At 39.2% G+C, this 18,973-nt stretch overlaps 1 protein-coding gene and 1 pseudogene across 1 annotated transcript; both read left to right on the top strand.

Annotated features, from left to right (window-relative positions):
• The first annotated feature begins 105 nt into the window (after nt 1-105).
• On the top strand, nt 106-8,684 carry LOC149289615 (beta-Ala-His dipeptidase-like). Its single transcript, XM_089490424.1, has 12 exons — nt 106-120; nt 743-853; nt 1,055-1,198; nt 1,341-1,503; nt 2,548-2,630; nt 3,286-3,483; nt 3,854-3,938; nt 4,205-4,365; nt 5,291-5,455; nt 6,382-6,523; nt 6,980-7,127; nt 8,612-8,684. The coding sequence occupies exons 1-12, from the start codon at nt 106-108 to the stop codon at nt 8,682-8,684; spliced, it is 1,488 nt and encodes a 495-aa protein (XP_089346550.1).
• A 9,801-nt stretch (nt 8,685-18,485) lies between these two features.
• On the top strand, nt 18,486-18,649 carry LOC149289614 (U2 spliceosomal RNA; annotated as a pseudogene).
• The last annotated feature ends 324 nt before the right edge of the window (nt 18,650-18,973 follow it).

Genomic DNA, 18,973 nt, shown 5'->3' with positions numbered 1-18,973 from the left:
GGAATCTCCGCACAATCCAGGACAAGCTCCTGTGGTAGAACATGCTGCTTCAGAGAGCCAGTCATCAATATTTACAAATCTCGATAAAAGGGGTATTGTACCATAATGTATTTACCTGGGGTACTGCCCTAAACCTTATTTAAGGTAGCACTTCTAGCCTCTGAGGCCACCGTCCTCACACCATACCCTGATGCTCAGTATCTTAAAGGTGTGCGGCACCTGGTACTAAATACTATGGAGGCTATGAAGGCTAGTGTAAATAGGCCAGTTGGGGAGATCGGAGATCAAAATGTCTACTACTACTACTACTACTACTACTACAACTGCTGCTACTACTACTGCTACTACTACAACTGCTGCTGCTACTACTGCTAGTACTGCTACTGCTACTACTACAACTGCTGCTGCTACTACTACTACTACTACTCCAACTGCTGCTGCTAGTACTGCTACTGCTACAACTACTACTACTACAACTGCTGCTACTACTACTACTACCACTTAGCAACTAGCTGTTGTTCCTAGATTTTCATGTACTGGTCAGACTTATTTCTATTCTTCACAACTGAGATCTAATAAAATGTAAACATCTGATTGGAATGTTATGGTTTAAGCAATTCTAAACCTTATGGTGACTGTTCTAGAGTAATCAGATATAATTGTGTACAATAAAAAAAATCCTAGAAGTTGATCTGTATATAATATTAATAAAATGTCAATTTTATTTTTTGCTGTTTTTCAGATTTTTCTATTATCTGTCCTGTCTTTGTTAGTATGCCAAGCTGTGTTATCTCCCATTTCCAACGATGCAATATTTCAGTATGTCGATGACCATAAGGATGAATTTGTTCAGGTAATTAAGAATATATATATTTTTTAAATAAAGTTACTTTTTTCTTTTAGATGTGAACTTAGATAACAGTGAAGGGGTGCTCTACAGACAGGTGTCAGGGATTCAAAAAAAGTAGCAACATTTTACTATGTAATAAGGACAGCCATGAATCTCTTGTATTACTAAAACAGCTACTGTAAATAAATACTTTTCTTAATACAGAGGCTGAAGGACTGGGTGGCTGTAGAAAGCGATTCCAGTGACCCAACAAAGAGAGACCTGGTAAATAATATGATGCAGATCACAAAAGACTTCATCCTCAAGCTCGGTGGAAGTGTTGAGATGGCTGAAGTTGGTGAACAAGAGGTATGTAACTGTTAATATGTAGCATTATAATAAGAGTATAACATGTTTAAAGGTAAGAGTAGGTCCTGAAGTATAGGGAGAATGGGAACAGTGTAGAAATGCATGTGTAAATGCAAGTAAACATTGTGTGTTGGTTTTTCAGCTTCAGTCTGGGAAGAAAATCCCTTTGCCACCAGTTATCCTTGCTGAAATTGGAAATGATACAAACAAGCCTACAGTCTGTTTTTATGGACATGTGGATGTTCAGCCTGCAAACAAAGCAGATGGATGGTTAACAGAGCCATACACCCTTGTAGAAAAGGATGGTAAGTCTGTCAGCCATGTTTTACACAAATGCTTTGTGGATGTTTGTTGTCCAAGGGCATTCTCCTTTACCGTAGACCGAGAATAGCACTATATGGATACTATATGGATATGTATAGACACGGTATCTAATGCTTCATGAATGCAAATGAGCAACAAAATTGCTATGCATTAAACTTTGTATGCTCCACCTCTGACTTTTAATGTCCAGTCTGTCAATAATATCTGGTCATTGTGTTGAGTACGCACAAGCATGGTTACATGTGCTCCCGGTCAGGGCCGGCCGAAGACTTAACGCCGCCTGGGGCGAAGTTTAAAATGCCGCCCCCCGCCAAGGGGGGGGGGCGGCATTATCTACCACCCCCCACCGGTACTTACCCTTAAACAGTCCTGCGGCGAGTCTCCCTGTGCTGCCACGGTGCCGGCTTGTAATGCTGAGCGCCGGAAATTCACGTCACTTCCGGCGCTCTGCATTACAAGCCGGCACAGAGACCGAACAGGGAAACTCGCCGCAGAGGAGAGAGAGAGGGGCGCCGAGCGGGTAAGCGAAAACCACTCGGTGCCCCTCTCTCCTCCGCTTCAAAAAAAAACAAAAAAAAACCGCTTGGGGCAAAGTGCCGCCCCTTCTGAAGTGCCGCCTGGGGCAATTGCCCCAGTCGGCTCCATTGTAGGGCCGGCCCTGCTCCCGGTGCGAATTTGACTGAAGCCAGTAGCAACTTCACCATGGAAGGTTGCAGATGTTGGTATTTCTGGTCAAAAGCACCAAGCAGATGTAAAAGGGTATGGATTAAATAATGACAAAAAGTATTTGACTGTTCTTATAACCTTCATATTAATGAGTACATACAGAGAAGGGATATCCAGCTTGTACGCGTACACAAAATAGGGAACTCTACTAAAACACCCTAAAGTTGATATGAATGTATTATTTGCAACGTGATCTGCTCATTCTTTTAATATCCAAACCCACATCAATAACTTGAAAACGTAGTAATACATTGATGAGCATCGTTTGACCACTCTGTTCTGCATGTTTTACTTTGAAGGCAATCTGTATGGTAGAGGCTCCTCTGATGACAAAGGACAAGTTCTGGCACTGTTGCATGCAGTGGAAGCTGTTAACACAATTGTAAGTAAAAAGTTTGGGTTGAAATGTGGAAAAGTGCGTCTCACTTAAAAATTGTTCAAACATTTCAGTCTAGAACTATAGGCAATATTACTAATAGTAATTTAAATCGATAACATTAACAAAATCACCCTCTGTATCTTCAGATGTTAGAAAAACATCCTTTTGATGAAGGCCAAATAAGTGTTTGTTGGTCCCTTTCTCCCCATGTATTATGCGCATGTAACAATGACTTAATAACTCGGATTCAATAATTTGGACTTGTTAATTACTTGGAAATTGCAGTTCCTCCTTACGGGTTTTAAACAAGTATCCTTTTAATCATACTTACACTAATAGCACAGACTGCTAAGCCAATTGAAGCTTCCTCTAACTCTTTTGAGCAGGACATCACTTCTTACAAAAAAGTGTGATGGGTTCAGTGTTCACTAATAAGGCATAAGAGTGCCAAGATTTTCCACAAGCAACAGGATTGCATTATCAACAATCCAGGACAACACAGTCCAATGACACTCAACAGAGCTCAAGGCAACACTGGTATCAATGAGTAAAGATTATTCACAAATACATACAAATCGAACAGATATGATTGATCTGCTGCTGTCTTTGACAACCTCGTTTTATTAACTACACAATTTAACTGTGTTTTGCTGTCAAGGGCCTTCCCGTAAATGTGAAGTTCATCATCGAAGGCATGGAGGAAGTGGGGTCCAATGGACTGGACAAACTGGTTGAAGAGAAAAAGGATACATTTCTTTCCAATGTAGATTACATTGTAGTCACAGATACACCGTGGCTGAGCAAAAAGCCAGGGATCACATATGGAGCCAGAGGAAACTGCTACTTTTTTATAGAGGTAACTCCTGTCAGAATAATACCGTATATCTTTTTAGTTTTTATCATGCTCCCTAAGGTGCCTGGAATTGTCTACACGCTACATCCACTCAAGGAGTCTGCGTTCAGCCAAATACATTCCTGCAGGTGTCTCTCCTTTTTTCTTTTCATCTGAAGAAGGGATCAGTGCAGTTTTGAAAGCTTATTTTACTCTAGATCTTTTACAGTGTTGGTCCAAAAAAAGGTATCACCTTCAACACAACTCCATCCATTTCCACATATTTGCACAAAAAAAAGGAGTTGTTATATATCCACTACTAGGTAGAAAAGTAGTTTTTGGTTTAATCAGAAAGTTATATTGCCCCAATAATGTAATCTGTGTTTCTGTACAGGTGCAGGGTGCACGGAGGGATCTTCACTCTGGTGGCTTTGGAGGAACAGTATACGAAGCTATGAGTGATTTGATATACTTGCTTGGTAATAACTGTGGCTTATTTTTTTGTTTCATGGGACAATGCATTTGCATGACAAATAAAACCAAAGGAATTTCAGAGACAGAACTTTCAGAATACCGTTTATCCAGCTGTGCAAATTGTCATCTGATGGTTTATGAATAAGTCCTGTTCATACTGAATAACCTTTAAAATCACTAATAAAACTGTGGATAGCTTTTTTCTAGCTGGTTACTCTCCAAACCTCTGCATAGATGTATTGACTAGTATTATTTTATTCTTTTTCTGAAGACACCCTTGTGGATGCGAAGGGCCACATCCGGATTCCAGGGATTTACGATGGTGTAGTCCCACTAACTGAAAAAGAAATTAAGCTATATAAAGACCTTGAATTCAAGTTAGATGAACTACAAGCTGACACAGGAGTTACAAGGTTCCTCCATGACACAAAGGTGAGATCAATCAGGAATTTCCATGTCAAAGTCTAACAATCAGACCCAAAACATCTTCTTGTAGACAGTGGTCCAATTACTGTCTATCCAGAATTACTGAGCTTTGTGGCTTTTTCTCACTGACTGTGTTTATTTGCCAAAATATATGCCACACCTGTCTTCTCTCATCTCCTATATCTAACACTGTCTCCTACACCACTCTTAAAGCCTGCAATGCATAACCCCATCTTCCCACAGTTCCCATGTACTGCACTACAGCATGCATATGCTTCCTTCTTTGCTTTTCTTGTTCAAATAAACATATACATACAATATATAGCCATAGGAAATACAGTAAATCTGCACAGTGCGTGCACACATAGTACTAGATAAGTGATTAGTTGCTGTACAAATTGACTCCATCTACACCTCAACTTTTTAGCCAAATCGGCTCCTCCCCGTATGGCAGATTCCCAGCTTTCTGTCTGTATGTAATTTTCTTTCTTCCTTACCATGTATATTAATTTTAGTAACCCCATCCATGTGAAAAGCAGCAGTAATCAAATAGAAATGAAGGTAGAAGATGAATTATATGTAGGTCATTTTCTGAAGAATTAAATCTGCTATTGGCAGCCAGGCTCTACTAGCACTAGATATGGAGACTTAATTTATTTTAGTGACATGCCAGGTTTAGGAAGAAAGTAATATAACAAGCTGAGGCCTCCTCTTTTAAATTTACTGAGGACTAAAATTTGATTTTCAGTCTCTGAGTACTCAGTAGAACCATATGCATTTCCCATTGTATTCGGTTCCCAGGTGCCAGAGAATAGACTGACAGTTCATCAAGACATGGACAGGGAATTTATGCATAGGATAGGCAGAAGATTATCTTGAACAAAGGTTAAAAACCTTTGAACTAATTCATTTCCATTATTTTGTCATGTAGGAAGAATTACTCATGTACAGATGGCGCTATCCTTCCTTGTCAATACATGGGATAGAAGGTGCTTTTTCTGGATCCGGAACAAAAACTGTAATTCCTGCAAAAGTAATTGGCAAGTTCTCAATTCGTCAGGTTCCCAATATGAATCCATCAGTTGTAAAAAAACAGGTATGTGAGATTAGCCATATTATTTTTTATTTATGTTAAGATATATATATGTATATATATGATTGCATAGTGTGCCTATGGATTTAAAGGGGATTTCGAGCATTTCCTGAATAATGTTTTAAAACAAGGATTGGTTTAACATGTTGGATACCAAGGAAAGGTAGATAATCATTCTTCAGGTGTAAAGCCATGGTATCTGGGAATATACTTAACACTAAGTTCTCTTGAAAGAGCCAACAATGCCCCAAGTTCTGATATATGAAATTTGAACAATGAATAACAATTTGTTCCTTTACCCCATGTCATCTATTTGGAACAAACGACACCAAATAAAAGTTGGTCCTCAATTTACCTGGGCGGGTGGCAATACTTGATTGCCACAAAGTGCCACCTTGGATTCATGGTTATGCTGCAGAAATATAAGCAAGCAATAGCTCAGAACGAGAGTATATTACTTATTAAAAATATGAAGCACATGTGACTCACTGAAGTGTGATTACTTGGGTGTATCTTTTCTTAAGTTATTATGCCTGCAATTAAATCCTAAAAAATAACTTGCCAGGATTTTAGAATGTCACTTCCCACATTTAATTTGTAATTGTTTTATTAAATGTTGATCAGAGAACTACAAACATAGGCACCGTTGTTATTCCTGACAGAGTTATACATATGAGTCAGTGAAAGACAACCGCAAGGAGCGATCATCAAGAACATCTCGTCGGTACCTGCAGTGAATACACCACACTGCACCACAATTACTTTTTAAACATAACCCCACTGAATCATTTTCAGGGCATGAAACAATTGGTTTGGGTCTTATTTTTGCTAGTGTGTGGTTTACTAGCAAATAAAGATTACAGTTACGCTAATCATCAGTGCTGAGCTGAACAGATGAAACCATGCGGTGTTGATGTCTCTTTTTGTAGGTAGTCGACTACTTGGAGAGCAAGTTTTCTGAAAGGAAAAGTCCTAATAAAATGAAAGTATCTATGATTATTGGTGCAAAACCATGGCTAGCTGACATGAACGAGCCTCAGTATGTGGCTGCCAGAAAAGCAGTAAAAAGAGGTAAAAAGTGTTTTTTTTCCCCATAAATTACATAAATGAGGTCACTGCTCAATGCTAATATCATGTGGTGTAGTAGTATGCACCTATGTGTATTTTCTTATGCAGCTGACTGCTGAAAATCAGCTATTCCCAAAACATGTTTTAAAGAACCCATGTACAGTTAGGGTTTTAGAGGGACTGTATTATACCCCATCGAATACTCAGAGCATTCAGGCCTCAGGAGATATACAATAATCATATGATATGGAATGTGGACAACCTTAGATCAGAGCTTAACAGTTCCTAGATATCTTTATAAGGTGCTATTTCGGATTTGTTGAGCTGTGAAATGGGCGACATACAGTAGTCAGTGGTTGAGAAAAGGTACGCAGCTATGGAAAAGGAGCCGGTAAGGAAATTAGCAATTGACCAAAAGAAAGCTTTCATTCCGGTATTCATTATTCTTCTGCCTCCTAGTGTTCAATACAGATGCTGACATGATACGAGCTGGAGGAACTATTCCGATTGCAAAGAACTTTGAGGAGGTGCTAAAGAAGAGTGTTATGTTATTGGGAATTGGTGGACCGGATGACGCTCCCCATGGACAAAATGAGAAGATAAGCATGTAAGTTGGTAGTTAACTATATTGCATTTGCACAATATACTGCCGATAGATACTGTACATCACCCATGTGATTATGAATGGTTGGGGATGAAGTCAGATGCATTTGCATTTCAGGCTGCTGGTTACCAGAAACACAATTAACACCTGAATCGCCAATGTGTTTTTATATTCCTTAATTAAGGCAAAGGAGGCATTCCTACAGAATTGCATTAATCACGATTTCGTAATCAGGCATATCGTCTCACACGATCACTCAGCAGGAAGCCACCGGTACAACCAAATGGGCTTCTTACCAGATTTTAAGGATATAGCCATTATGGCCTAAGGGGAAAGGGCTAAAGCTAAACTATAACCTAGACCAGGGGTGGGCAATTAATTTTCCCATGGGGCCACATGAGAAATTGGAATGGTTTTAGAGGGCCAGACCAACATACGAAGGCTCCATGCACATTGCCGTAATGGGGCCGTATTCCAGCCGCCCGATTTGCGGCCAGAATACGGCCGCCATTGAAAATGAATGGCGCTGTAATACGGCGCGGTGAGCAACCGGTGTTTCACCCCGTTTTACGGCGCGGCCCCCGTGTCTGCCAATGGAGAGGGGAGCGGTAAGGAGCACTCCCATCTCCTCTCCGCAGCAGCACGCCGTAGTTTCGCCTGGGTTACGGCCCGGGCGAAACTACAGCAGTGTGCATGAGCTCTTAACTTCATTCTACCAATACCTGTATACTGCATACATATACTATCCCTTCTTAAAAAAATGGTAAATGACGAGCGTGGAACGATTGTCCTGGCACTCCCCAAGGTCCGCAACGAGCATCCTGGCACTCAGAAGTTACAGTGGCATCACTTACTCAGCATCGGGAAGCAGTGAAACTACAAACTCCGAAGCCTTGTCCATTTTGTTAACTTATGTGCTGTTTAATAAAGTTATTCAAGCCTACGTCATTGGTAGAGGTGCTTGAATAAGTAAGGCCTGAATAACTATTAGCACAGCACAGAAGTGAACAAAATGAACAAGGCTTCGGAGTGCATAGTTTCGCTGCTTCCCGTTGCTGACACCGGACTCATTGGTGAGTCACCAGGACACTCTTTGCGGGCCGGTCCGAGCTATTCAGCGGGCCGGATGTGGCCCGCGGGCCGTGCTTTGCCCAGGTCTGACCTAGACTAAAAGGAACAAGTTTTGTTTGTAAGCAAAGTGCCACATTAGTATGATGGTTGCTTTGGTCCAACAGTGCTACAGAATCTGTGGGCGCTATATGAATAAACCTAATATAAATTAAGTCTAATGTACTTCACAAAGAATCATTCCTTATTAAACCTACTGGGACATTTAGATGAAAATGCAGTGTATAATTATACTGGGTTGGAGGACAATATGACCTTGAAGAACAATACTCAAGGTTATCAGACATTGTTATACCACTGGAGCTACTTAAATAAAAATATGTTTGTCTCTGGGGAGCTAAAATACTCTTTTTTTATAGGTACAATTACATTGAAGGCACAAAACTGTATGCATCTTTTCTTCAAGAACTTGCATCCCAGAGGGCACCATAATGGACAATCTGGAACACCGTAGAACCATCCGTTTAAACGTGCCATTACATTTGGTGGCAAAATCTGTTTTTAGGGAAATTTAGATTGCATTACATGTGTGTTACTTAACGATGCTCTATATTGGATTGGGTTTGTTTTTATTGCCCTTTTTTAATTTTGATAGTCTTTTTTTATTCATTCATTTTAATATTGTTATGGTTATAACCGGATGTAGGTCAAAACACACATCCTTAAGTCATTCCATGACTTTGAAGTAGGCAAGGAGGCAATAGTAACACACTGGTGGTTTTTAATCGCAGGCTCTTTCTGTGACATTTCGGCTACAGAGCAAGTACGCAATTCGTGAGGATTGCCGAAGGGTTTAAACCCTGTGAATGAAGTCAGGGGTAAATTAATCACTAAAGTCACATTTGCACGAGACCAGCAGCGCCAGCAGTTTTTAGTATGCATTATGAAGGGTCAACGTTGCCATGTATAACACATAGTGAAATCAGTGAGATATCTTGAATCATTTTATTAAGCAATGCATGTATCAGCTCAGCTCTACTAGTTGGAGATGCTCACTGAGCTTAGCCATCTATAATGCTAAGTGAATTGAAAATGTGACCCACTGGAGATCTCACCCTTTTAATGAATAAACATAAAATGGATTTTATGGTATGAAAATGAAAAAATAAAATAAAAACAAAAAAGGTCACGAGTCTCTCAATGTGTGTAAATAAGTTATGCATTAGTGGAAATATGGTTGCCCCTTCCACGTTGTGAATGCATATCTCTGTGTGAAGAGGTACAGTTATCTGACTCTTTTGCGTATATGTCAGAAGCACCACACTCTACAGAAATATTGTCTATAAGACTATATAAAATATATTCTGCATTGCTGCCCATGGCTTGACTTTTCAAACTCTAAATAACAGCATGGATATAAACCGAGAAGACCATGGACTGACGCGAGACACTAATAATTCACACATCCTGTTGACCATGCAAGCAAAACTACTGAACTTTATAATGTGTGGTTTGGCTTTGTTTTTAATAGTCGATCCCACCACTGGGGATCACTGGCTTCCTGCTCACACATATTATAATACATACACACACACATATCTAAATTGCCAGAATCCTTTAGGCAAGCAGTATTAAAAATATGTGATTTTTACAGTACCCAGGGGATTTAAGCCAAACATGCATTGGGCTATCGTTCAGTAGTGGCAACTACTGCATAAAAGAAATCCCAAGCAAAACTGAAGAAAAAATAAATAATAAAGAGACAAAAAAAAAAAAAAACCAAAAAATCCTTTTAACATTTGCACCAACAATTATGTTCTGTGTGTTTCTATGGTTTCAAAAGAAAGCCCTTCTTGTCCTGAAAAAAAGCACATATAACTTGCATGGGTACATCCACCAGGGGAGAGCGGAATTATGATTAAACCTTACACATTATTAATTGTTTTATGTAGCGCCATCAGATTCCGTAGTGCTGTGCAATGGGTAGACAGGATGCAACAACGTATGGTAAAAACAGCAAGTAAATACAGGTTTTAGTACAAAAAGGTAAACACCACCATCCCCCAAACAGAAACAAAGCGAGTCAAAAGAATTCCATGATATAGATACATTTTTCTTGGTTATTTGGGGTAAAAAATGATGTTTCGCACCTCATCTCCTATTGCTGTTACTCAGAGAATTAACTATATAGACACACATGAAGGGGGGATTCGCAGGGGGCGCATCAGCCTCTTCTCTTCAGCTCAGCCCTGGATTTTAAAATCAATAATAATAATAAATAATTCTACATGGCACCGGCCGGTGTTGCTCGCCGCTCCATTAATGCTTTTTATCCTGCGATCGCTTAAAACCTCACATACATGAAAAAGCACAAGAGAAACAGCTTCCATACAGTAACAATGCTATGTGTACAGGGGCAACATGATTCCAAAGCCAAACCAAGGCAGAATAAACATTCGCAATCCACCTCGGCACTTAGTGAATACACCCCCAATAATAAACACTTCCACGTTAACCTAAACAAAGCTTTCAACAATCTCCACGATCACATTGACGTCATGCAGTAACGTTCGGTGGGCTCCTTGTATATAATAGAATGCTAGTATATGAACGGTATACATCTTAACGTACATAATGAAATGAAGCGATTCCAGCCCCAGCTCGCTGCTAAGCACGCAAACCCAACTATAAAGCTCCTTTACGGAAGAGCGCGCCAAATCCCACTCAAGAGACCACGTGAAAGGCTTCCTGCCATCCCTTTGCGTGCTTCACTGTCACTGTGACGCAGGCGCGTACTGTTTCTACGGCGGGCCACAAGTGACCAAGATCGTTGCAAGCGAACGCGGAGACTTTCCTCGCACAAGGTAAATGAAACATAGCACGGCAGACACTAACACCCCACCGATCAACGGAAGTTTATTTAGGATGATTTGCGAGCGATACACAACGAAAAATGTCGGCGCCTCCCTTTATCTCATGCTCTACCTAGGCCTACTGCATTTCTGGGGCTTTTTGGGCCTCTGCCTTGCCGTCGTTTTGTGCTGTACGGATGAGTAGCAGAAGAAGGGAGGGTGAGGAGGAGGAAAGCACCAGCCTCTGATTGGCTGACAAGTCCAGTTTACCTCTCAATTCGTGGGGTTATCTGGGCGCTTGTTACGACGGAACTGTGACGTTATTGGAAAACGTCATATAAGTATGGCGTATTGGTTTTATATGAAGAAAGTTATATTTGGGTTACTTTTCGCTTATTAAAATGGTAATATAAATTTTAAAGAAAGTTATGAAGTGGTGAATCTGCTACTTAGCATCAGATCACATGTATACATGCTTACAAAATATTTCATTAAGGACCGTTGAATAACATCAGTTGCTGCAGCGATCACTTGGTGCTGTTTATATGAAATGATCAGATTTTTTAATGGCACCCATTTCAAAGAGTTATATAAATTTAGCATCGTTCATATATTATTTAAAGGTAACAAAAGATAAAATATTATTTTTGGGGGGAAATTTGGAATTACATTGGCAATGCAAAATATCCATCATGGCATCTATCACAAAAAACGGCAATGTTGTAATCCCTTTGAAATGTTATTCATCATTAGGCTTTTGTGGAATTTAGAGCCCACTTCTTCTAACTCACTTACTGTACCCATGCAAGTTATATAGAAGGGCTTTCCTTATATACCATTATTTTGATTGTATAATATATATGTGTGTGTGTGTGTATATATATATATATATATGTTACTATAAAATGTGAAAAATCTAGAAAAAAGGACTTTCTGATCTTTTACACATCTATAAAAGCTAATGAACCCGCTAAATAGAATTCTGCTATTTGTCCTGAGTTTAGAAATACCCAATGTTCTCATGATTTTGTTTTTTTTGTGCGTGCAAGTTATAGGGCAATAAGTACGAGTAGCGTATTACTATTTTGAAACCATTATTTTCAAATCTAGCCATACTGCCCCCATGTCCTACTTACCCCCATCAAATCATTTATTCTTGAAAACTAAACACCCTGGGCATTTTAAATCCTAGTATTTTAGCTCTTTACATGCATTAATTTAACTATCAACCTTTGTGGTAGTCATTTTTTTTTTCTCACACATATTACTTCAGGTATGAATTTACCACTCCTGGTATATACCGCAGCCAAACAACACCCCAATATATGTTCAGCAACCTCTCCTAAGTAACGTGATAACACCCATGCATAAGTTTGGTAGGTTGTTTGGAGTTTGTAAGCCACATTTCCTCCATGCGCAATTCAGTTTTTCGACTTTTTTGCCCCCATGTCCCCTTTGGGGCATTTTGGAACCTGGCCAATACAATTTACCTTATCAGACCATATATTTTTGAACACTAGACACCCCAGGGTATTTCCGTGCACTACTTTTACTACCAGCCTTTGCCAAAATTTGTGGTGGTATATCTTGTGGGGTTTTTTTCCACACACAGGTATGGATTTACTGGTCCTGGAATATGTGAAACACCCCAATATTTGTTCAGCAACATCTCAGTGGTACCACCCATGCATGGGTTATTTGGGAAGTGTGCGTGGTTTTTTGGGGAATTTCGACATCTGGTCTGTCTGTGCCCATGTCCTATCTTTGAACCTGGCCAATTTGATTTACACCATCAAATCATACTTTTTGTATTTTTAAAACTAGACACCCCATGGACATTTAAAATGCCGATATTTAATCCATGAAAGGATTTTTGTGAAGATATAACACTAATTTTAGGGCTTGATAAAAATAAACTTATGTATATATACATAGACTTATTTTTCTACATTTGGTTGAAACTGAGTGGTTCCCCTGATCATGACATCAGTGCAGAATTGTTAAATTTTTTTTTTATTTTTTTTTAACTATTTAATTTTTTTTTGTGCTAATCACATTGTGACTAATAAGCTGGGCTCCATTGACTTGCATGTTTGGAGAGAGCCTCTTGATAAATTGTTTTCGGTGTCCCTGAATGCCTCGATATCAATACATCTCAGCAACACCATTGAATGATTGCTTCCTAACTTTTAGACGCCCAGCGCCATGTTTAATATGGTGCATATTGACGCTCTGTGGAGCGAACAGACGGGGCCTCTGATCCAGATTTCGGTGTTGGTATATGTCTCAGCCAAGAATGCTGTTGAGTGGTCAGAGATGATAAAATAAATTACGTTTGGTCCATGCCTGATCTCTGCTAACACTCAAGGATCGGTAACAGACAACATGGATGTCTTACCAATATAATTTAAAAAATAAATACATTTCAAAGTAGGCCAGCTTGCATATATATCTCTTAATCTAGCAAAACACTCCCTGTATTGTTATGTCCACATACTATGCCATAGCATGTGTTGTTGGTATGTTGGATCCACTGTAAATCATATGCTACTGTATTTTTAATTTCCCTACTATTGATAGTGTTGATATCCAAATAAGTAACAGGTCATCAGAGATTCAGATAACTTAAGATAATGAAAGAGAAGCAAATTACTACTACAAGGGAGATGCATAATTTTAAGGAGGTTTTGATGACGTTCAATTAGTAACGTTATGAATGTAAACCTTGATTTTCCATATGAAAAATGTAAGGATGGATTTAGTGTAATGAGGTTCTGTCTAGGTGAATATTCTTTGGATATATGTGTTAAAATAATCATCAATTGTGTCAGCAGATAAAAGCCCTTTCTCCTTTTGCCATCATTTCATTCAACATGCTTTTTGAATTGCTGTTGGAAGAGTAACCCTTTCAGCACTTTGCTGTATAGTGCTTACCTATCTTCAGATGGAAGGAATAATACAGCCTATAAAAAGCAAGTCTTTATAAAAATTAATATAATTATCTTTATTTCCGAGCAGAATTATTTACAGTTCAATTTTAATGCCACTTTCCCTCCAAAAAATATAGTATCTATATGCACAGCTTTATTATTTTAGCAGCTCTGTTAGTCTAGCTACAGACATAATTAGGGAGCAAAGCTTTATCTCATGCTTTTTCCCAACTATTAAACAGGTTTAAAGATTCAGAGCGATACAGAACATATGTTTTAGGGTTAAATTCTTAGGATAACAGTCTAAGCAAGGCATTAGCAAGTGAGAACAAGACAGAATGGCTGTGATATGCAGGTACTTTGTTACAATGAATGGCTAATATTGACATCTACACATAACGGTACCATGCAGACTCAAGTACTGAGTTCCAATACATTATTTTATACATTTTCTACCTGTACACAAGAAAAAAAAATGCAGAAGAAAGCTCTAGAAAGCTGCAGTGTACTGGCCCATCCGCTCTGAAATTCAAGCCAGTTTTTACTTGAGCATATCCTATGCTGAGGTGCAGGAGGTTTCAACAGATATAACATACCGGGACAACTCCTTTTCTGAGGAGAAATTCTCCAGAGCCTCATGCATAAAATTCAATCCACATGGAGATTCATTGAGATCTTATGTGAATGACCTATAAATTGCCCCCCAGCAAATATCACTAAAGAATTATGTTTAAAATTCTTGTACTAACATATAAAGACAACATAATACTGCTTCTCCATACATTTCTGCCTTTATAGCAAAATACTCCACCACTGGATCTTTGTTCTTCCTCTGGGTTAAGGCTTTCCTCCTCGCTTATCATCTCTTCCTTTTCCAAGACTTCACTCGTGCTGCCCCACACCTGTTGACCTCACTTCCACCTAACTTCCAACTTTCACCCTCCCTCTTAAAGAAAAATCTCAAAACCCACTTCTTCAGAAAAGCCGTACAATCTTTGTAGCTAGAACTTCCTACACCACCTCTCCCCTGTCTCCATACCTTATGTTTCTCCTCACCCCATTCCCTCTTGTGTAAGCTTGCCAACAGTGCCCTCTCTACATAATGCATTTTAGTCTTTCAATACCCTTTAATATACGTATTGTAAGAAGTCCTGTATACATGTTGGGGCTATACAGTATAACTGAAAGATAATAATAATTCTGGCCCTTTATACTATATAGTTTGTGTAACAATGTGTATTTTTGCGGACTTTATTAAATGTATTAATTTGTTCTTACTTCTCTGGCTCTTTTTATTATTATTGCATTATTGTATAACCTAAGAATTATTGAATGTCTTGTGTGTGTGTGTGGCACTGTACAGCACCAGGGATATGTTTTGTGTAGATTTGATGCAAATTGGATGTATAGCTCCCTGAGGTGGAGCATTTGGAGAGCAGGGTGGGCCAATGCTCCAACTCCTATGTTGGAACAGACTGGAAGTCCAAGTCAGATCTAGAAAGTAAATTCCAGGACATAGGTGAATCCTGCAACATGTGCAGGAAGTGAACATTTAACCCCTTAATGACCAATGACGTGCCAGGCATGACATGGCATTAAACATTCTAACGAAGGAATCGGCATCAGGGGCTATGTCTGCCCCATCCCCGAGGGGGGGGGGGTCAACATCTGCCATACACTGTATGGTGGTGGACGCCCATTTTTAAAAGCGTTTAGGAGGCGATAAACAATAACTTCCTAAGCTTCAATGATGTGGCTGCCATCGAACACCCACCCTAGGAGGCACTGTGAGCGCTCCGGAGAGCCCTATAACATGTGGTATTTTTAAACTCAGGACAAATATTAGAATCTATTTAGCAGTTTTGTTTTCATTAGTTTTGTAGATGAGTAAAAAAAGAAAAGGTAATTTTGCAGTATATTATGTTTTCATAATACATCATATGTAATAATTATGTAAAATAATGTAATATAAAGCCCTTCTTGTCCTAAAAAAAATATATAATTTGTGTGGGTACAGTAAATGAGAAGAAAACTACAGCTAAAAACAAACACCGCAGAAATATTAAAACAGCCATTGTCACGAAGGAGGTTAAATTTTACAGATCACTTAAGTTAACTCTCAATAGCTTTACTTGGGATTGGGGAGAGCCAACCATGGTGACTGGAAAAGGGCATCAACTTTCCCTGGTTACTCATAGTAAAATCAGTGAGATAACTTTCCCCAAACTGCTCATGTCTTGAAATGTGGTGACCTTTCCTAATGCAAAGAGAAGTTGAACTTACCTGCAGACTGTTGCTATAGTGAGTAAAAACATTATTCTGTATATTGATAGGTCATCTAATTCCAATTGCAGACCCTTTTCTATAACCACATGGCACTTTCCTTGCTTTCTACTGATAACCTGTTTCCCTTCAGGAATAAATCTAAGGCTATGCAATCATTTGTATTCAGATATCGCTGGATACTGATCATTGTCTTATTCCTTCACCTCTGTTCACAAATTTATCTCATACTGTCATCTTTCCATCTCACTTGGATGAGACCCAACTGCTTAAGGCATAATATTGTAAAATCTAAAATCTTTCACTCCAATCTCTGTTTCATCAAGGCTATGTTTCCAGAGTGTTGTCACTGCTGTTGCATCTCCTCTGATGCACTGGTTATGTTTCAAAAGCTTCCCATTTGCAGAGATTCAACAATTTCCTTTCCAAAGTTTAACTATGTCCACATACACTGATCAGCCATAACATTATGACCACTGACAGGTGACGTGAATAACACTGATAATCTTGTTATCATGGCACCTGTCAGTGGATGGGATATATTAGGCAGCAATTGAAGCATTTCGTCCTCAAAGTTGATGTGTTAGAAGCAGGAAAAATGGACAAGCGTACAGATCTGAACTTCTTTGACAAGGGCCAAATTGTGATGGCTAGACGAGTCAGAGCATCTGCAAAACTGCAGCTCTTGTGGGGTGTTCCCAGTCTGGAGTGGTCAGTATCTATCAAAAGTGGTCCAAGGAAGGAAAAGTGGTTAACTGGCTACAAGGTCATGAGCGTCCAAGGCTCATTGATGCACATGGGGCAAAGGCTGGGCGGTGTGGTCAAATCCATCAGATGAGCTCCTGCTGAAAAAGGTAATGCTCATTCTGATAGAAAGGTGTCAGAATACACAGTCCATCACAGTCAGGGTGCTCATGCTGACCTCTGTCCACTGCCGAAAGCACCTACAATGGGCAAGTGAGCATAACAACTGGACCACGGAGCAATGAAAGAATGTGGCCTGGCCTGATGAATCACATTTTCTTTTACATCACGTGGATTGCCGGGTGCATGTGCATAGTTTACCTGGAGAACACATGGCACCAGGATGCCCTACCTCGCATCTTACAGGACTTAAAGGATCTGCTGCTACATCTTGGTCTCAGATACCACAGCACACCAGAGGTCTAAAGGAGTCCATAACCTGACGAGTCATGGCTGTTTTGGTGACAAAAGGGGGACCTACACAATATTAGGCAGGTTGACCTAATGTTATGTCTGATCGGTGTATATCTGTGTGTATGTACATAAGCATATTGTGTGTGTGTGTGTGTGTGTTACACCGATAAAACCATTGTAGAGCTCTTTGGCAATGTAGACCAGCGATATGTTTTTAGGCCCCAAAACGTATATAAGCCCACAGCTAAATATGGTGGAGGATCTGTAATGTTATGGTGGCTGCTTTGTTGCATGTGGTACTCGAGACCTTGAACATATTAAGGGAATCATAAAATTTAAGGATTACTAAAGCAGTTCACAGCAAAATGTGCTACCCAATGTCAGAAAACTAGGTATGGGTTCAAGATCTTTGATGGGTCCTCCAGCAGAACAATGATCCAAAGCACACACCCAAAAGCTCAAAAGAATGGTTTAAAAGGAAAACAAACTGGAATGTTTTAGACTGGCCATCAATGAGTCCCAATCTCAACCCAATTAAAAGCGTTTGGAAAGTCCTGAAATCTGCCATTGGGGGAAAAAAGGAATCCTGCAAACATTCCAGAGCTTGAACAAATGGCAATTGAAGAGTGGAAGAAACTGCTGGCAGACAGGTGCAAGAAGCTTAAAGATGGCTGCAAGAAAAGTTTGGATGCTGTCATTGTTTCCTAGGGTTGTGCAACAATGTAAATAGGAAGTGTGCGTTTAATGTGTGTTTTATATTTAGTTTCTTCTGTGAAATCGCCACATGTCACAAAATGGCATCTTTTTTGTTTAATACCTTTGGACAGCCCATTAAAATATTCTAATAATACAAAGTACATACATTTCAAATTATTTTGCATGGTGTACAAAATATTCAAGGGTGTCAATAATGTTGACCATAACTGTATTTAGCTGAAACAGCTTATTCCCAACCGGTGAATGCAGACTGTCCTAAGATTGACTTAGACTGGCTTAAATTGTAATGTAAGAACAACTGTATAGCAGTTGTCTACCCATGAGCCAAGGAGTGATTAAAATATAGAACTGTAATTGCTTCTCTGCCTTTTGGCTAAGATCAAGTGTAGTAACATCTCATACGTCCCTTATCTGGGGTCCATATATTAAGAACAGGGAGATGGAATATAAGAGCTTGCGGTGTCCACTCCACACATTGACCTAGTATTGCAGTACCTCCAGGTTCAGTGCAATATATATATATATATATATATATATATATATATATATATATATATATATATATATATAACTGTGTCAGTTCTTTTTGCCTTGTCCAAATAACATTTTTCCTGATTTTTGCATATTTAACATTGTGACAGATTGTCACAGAAGGAATTGATGCAAGTAAAATGTTTTTATGGTCCAACAATACATACCAAATCCTTCCTCATATTCAGGTATTGTGTTACTCCAAAATATGGTAATATTATATGGCTATATCTAAGCGGGGGGAAACATAATTAGAATGTCCTGCTAAATACATTCATATTACATGGCCAGCATTGTAGGGAATACCATA

The sequence above is a fragment of the Sceloporus occidentalis genome, unplaced genomic scaffold, assembly GCF_023333645.1.
Source record: "Sceloporus occidentalis isolate IW3139 unplaced genomic scaffold, rSceOcc1.0.p SCAF_44, whole genome shotgun sequence".
NCBI classification, from domain to species: domain Eukaryota; kingdom Metazoa; phylum Chordata; class Lepidosauria; order Squamata; family Phrynosomatidae; genus Sceloporus; species Sceloporus occidentalis.
This window is presented reverse-complemented; position numbering and strand designations above follow the sequence as displayed.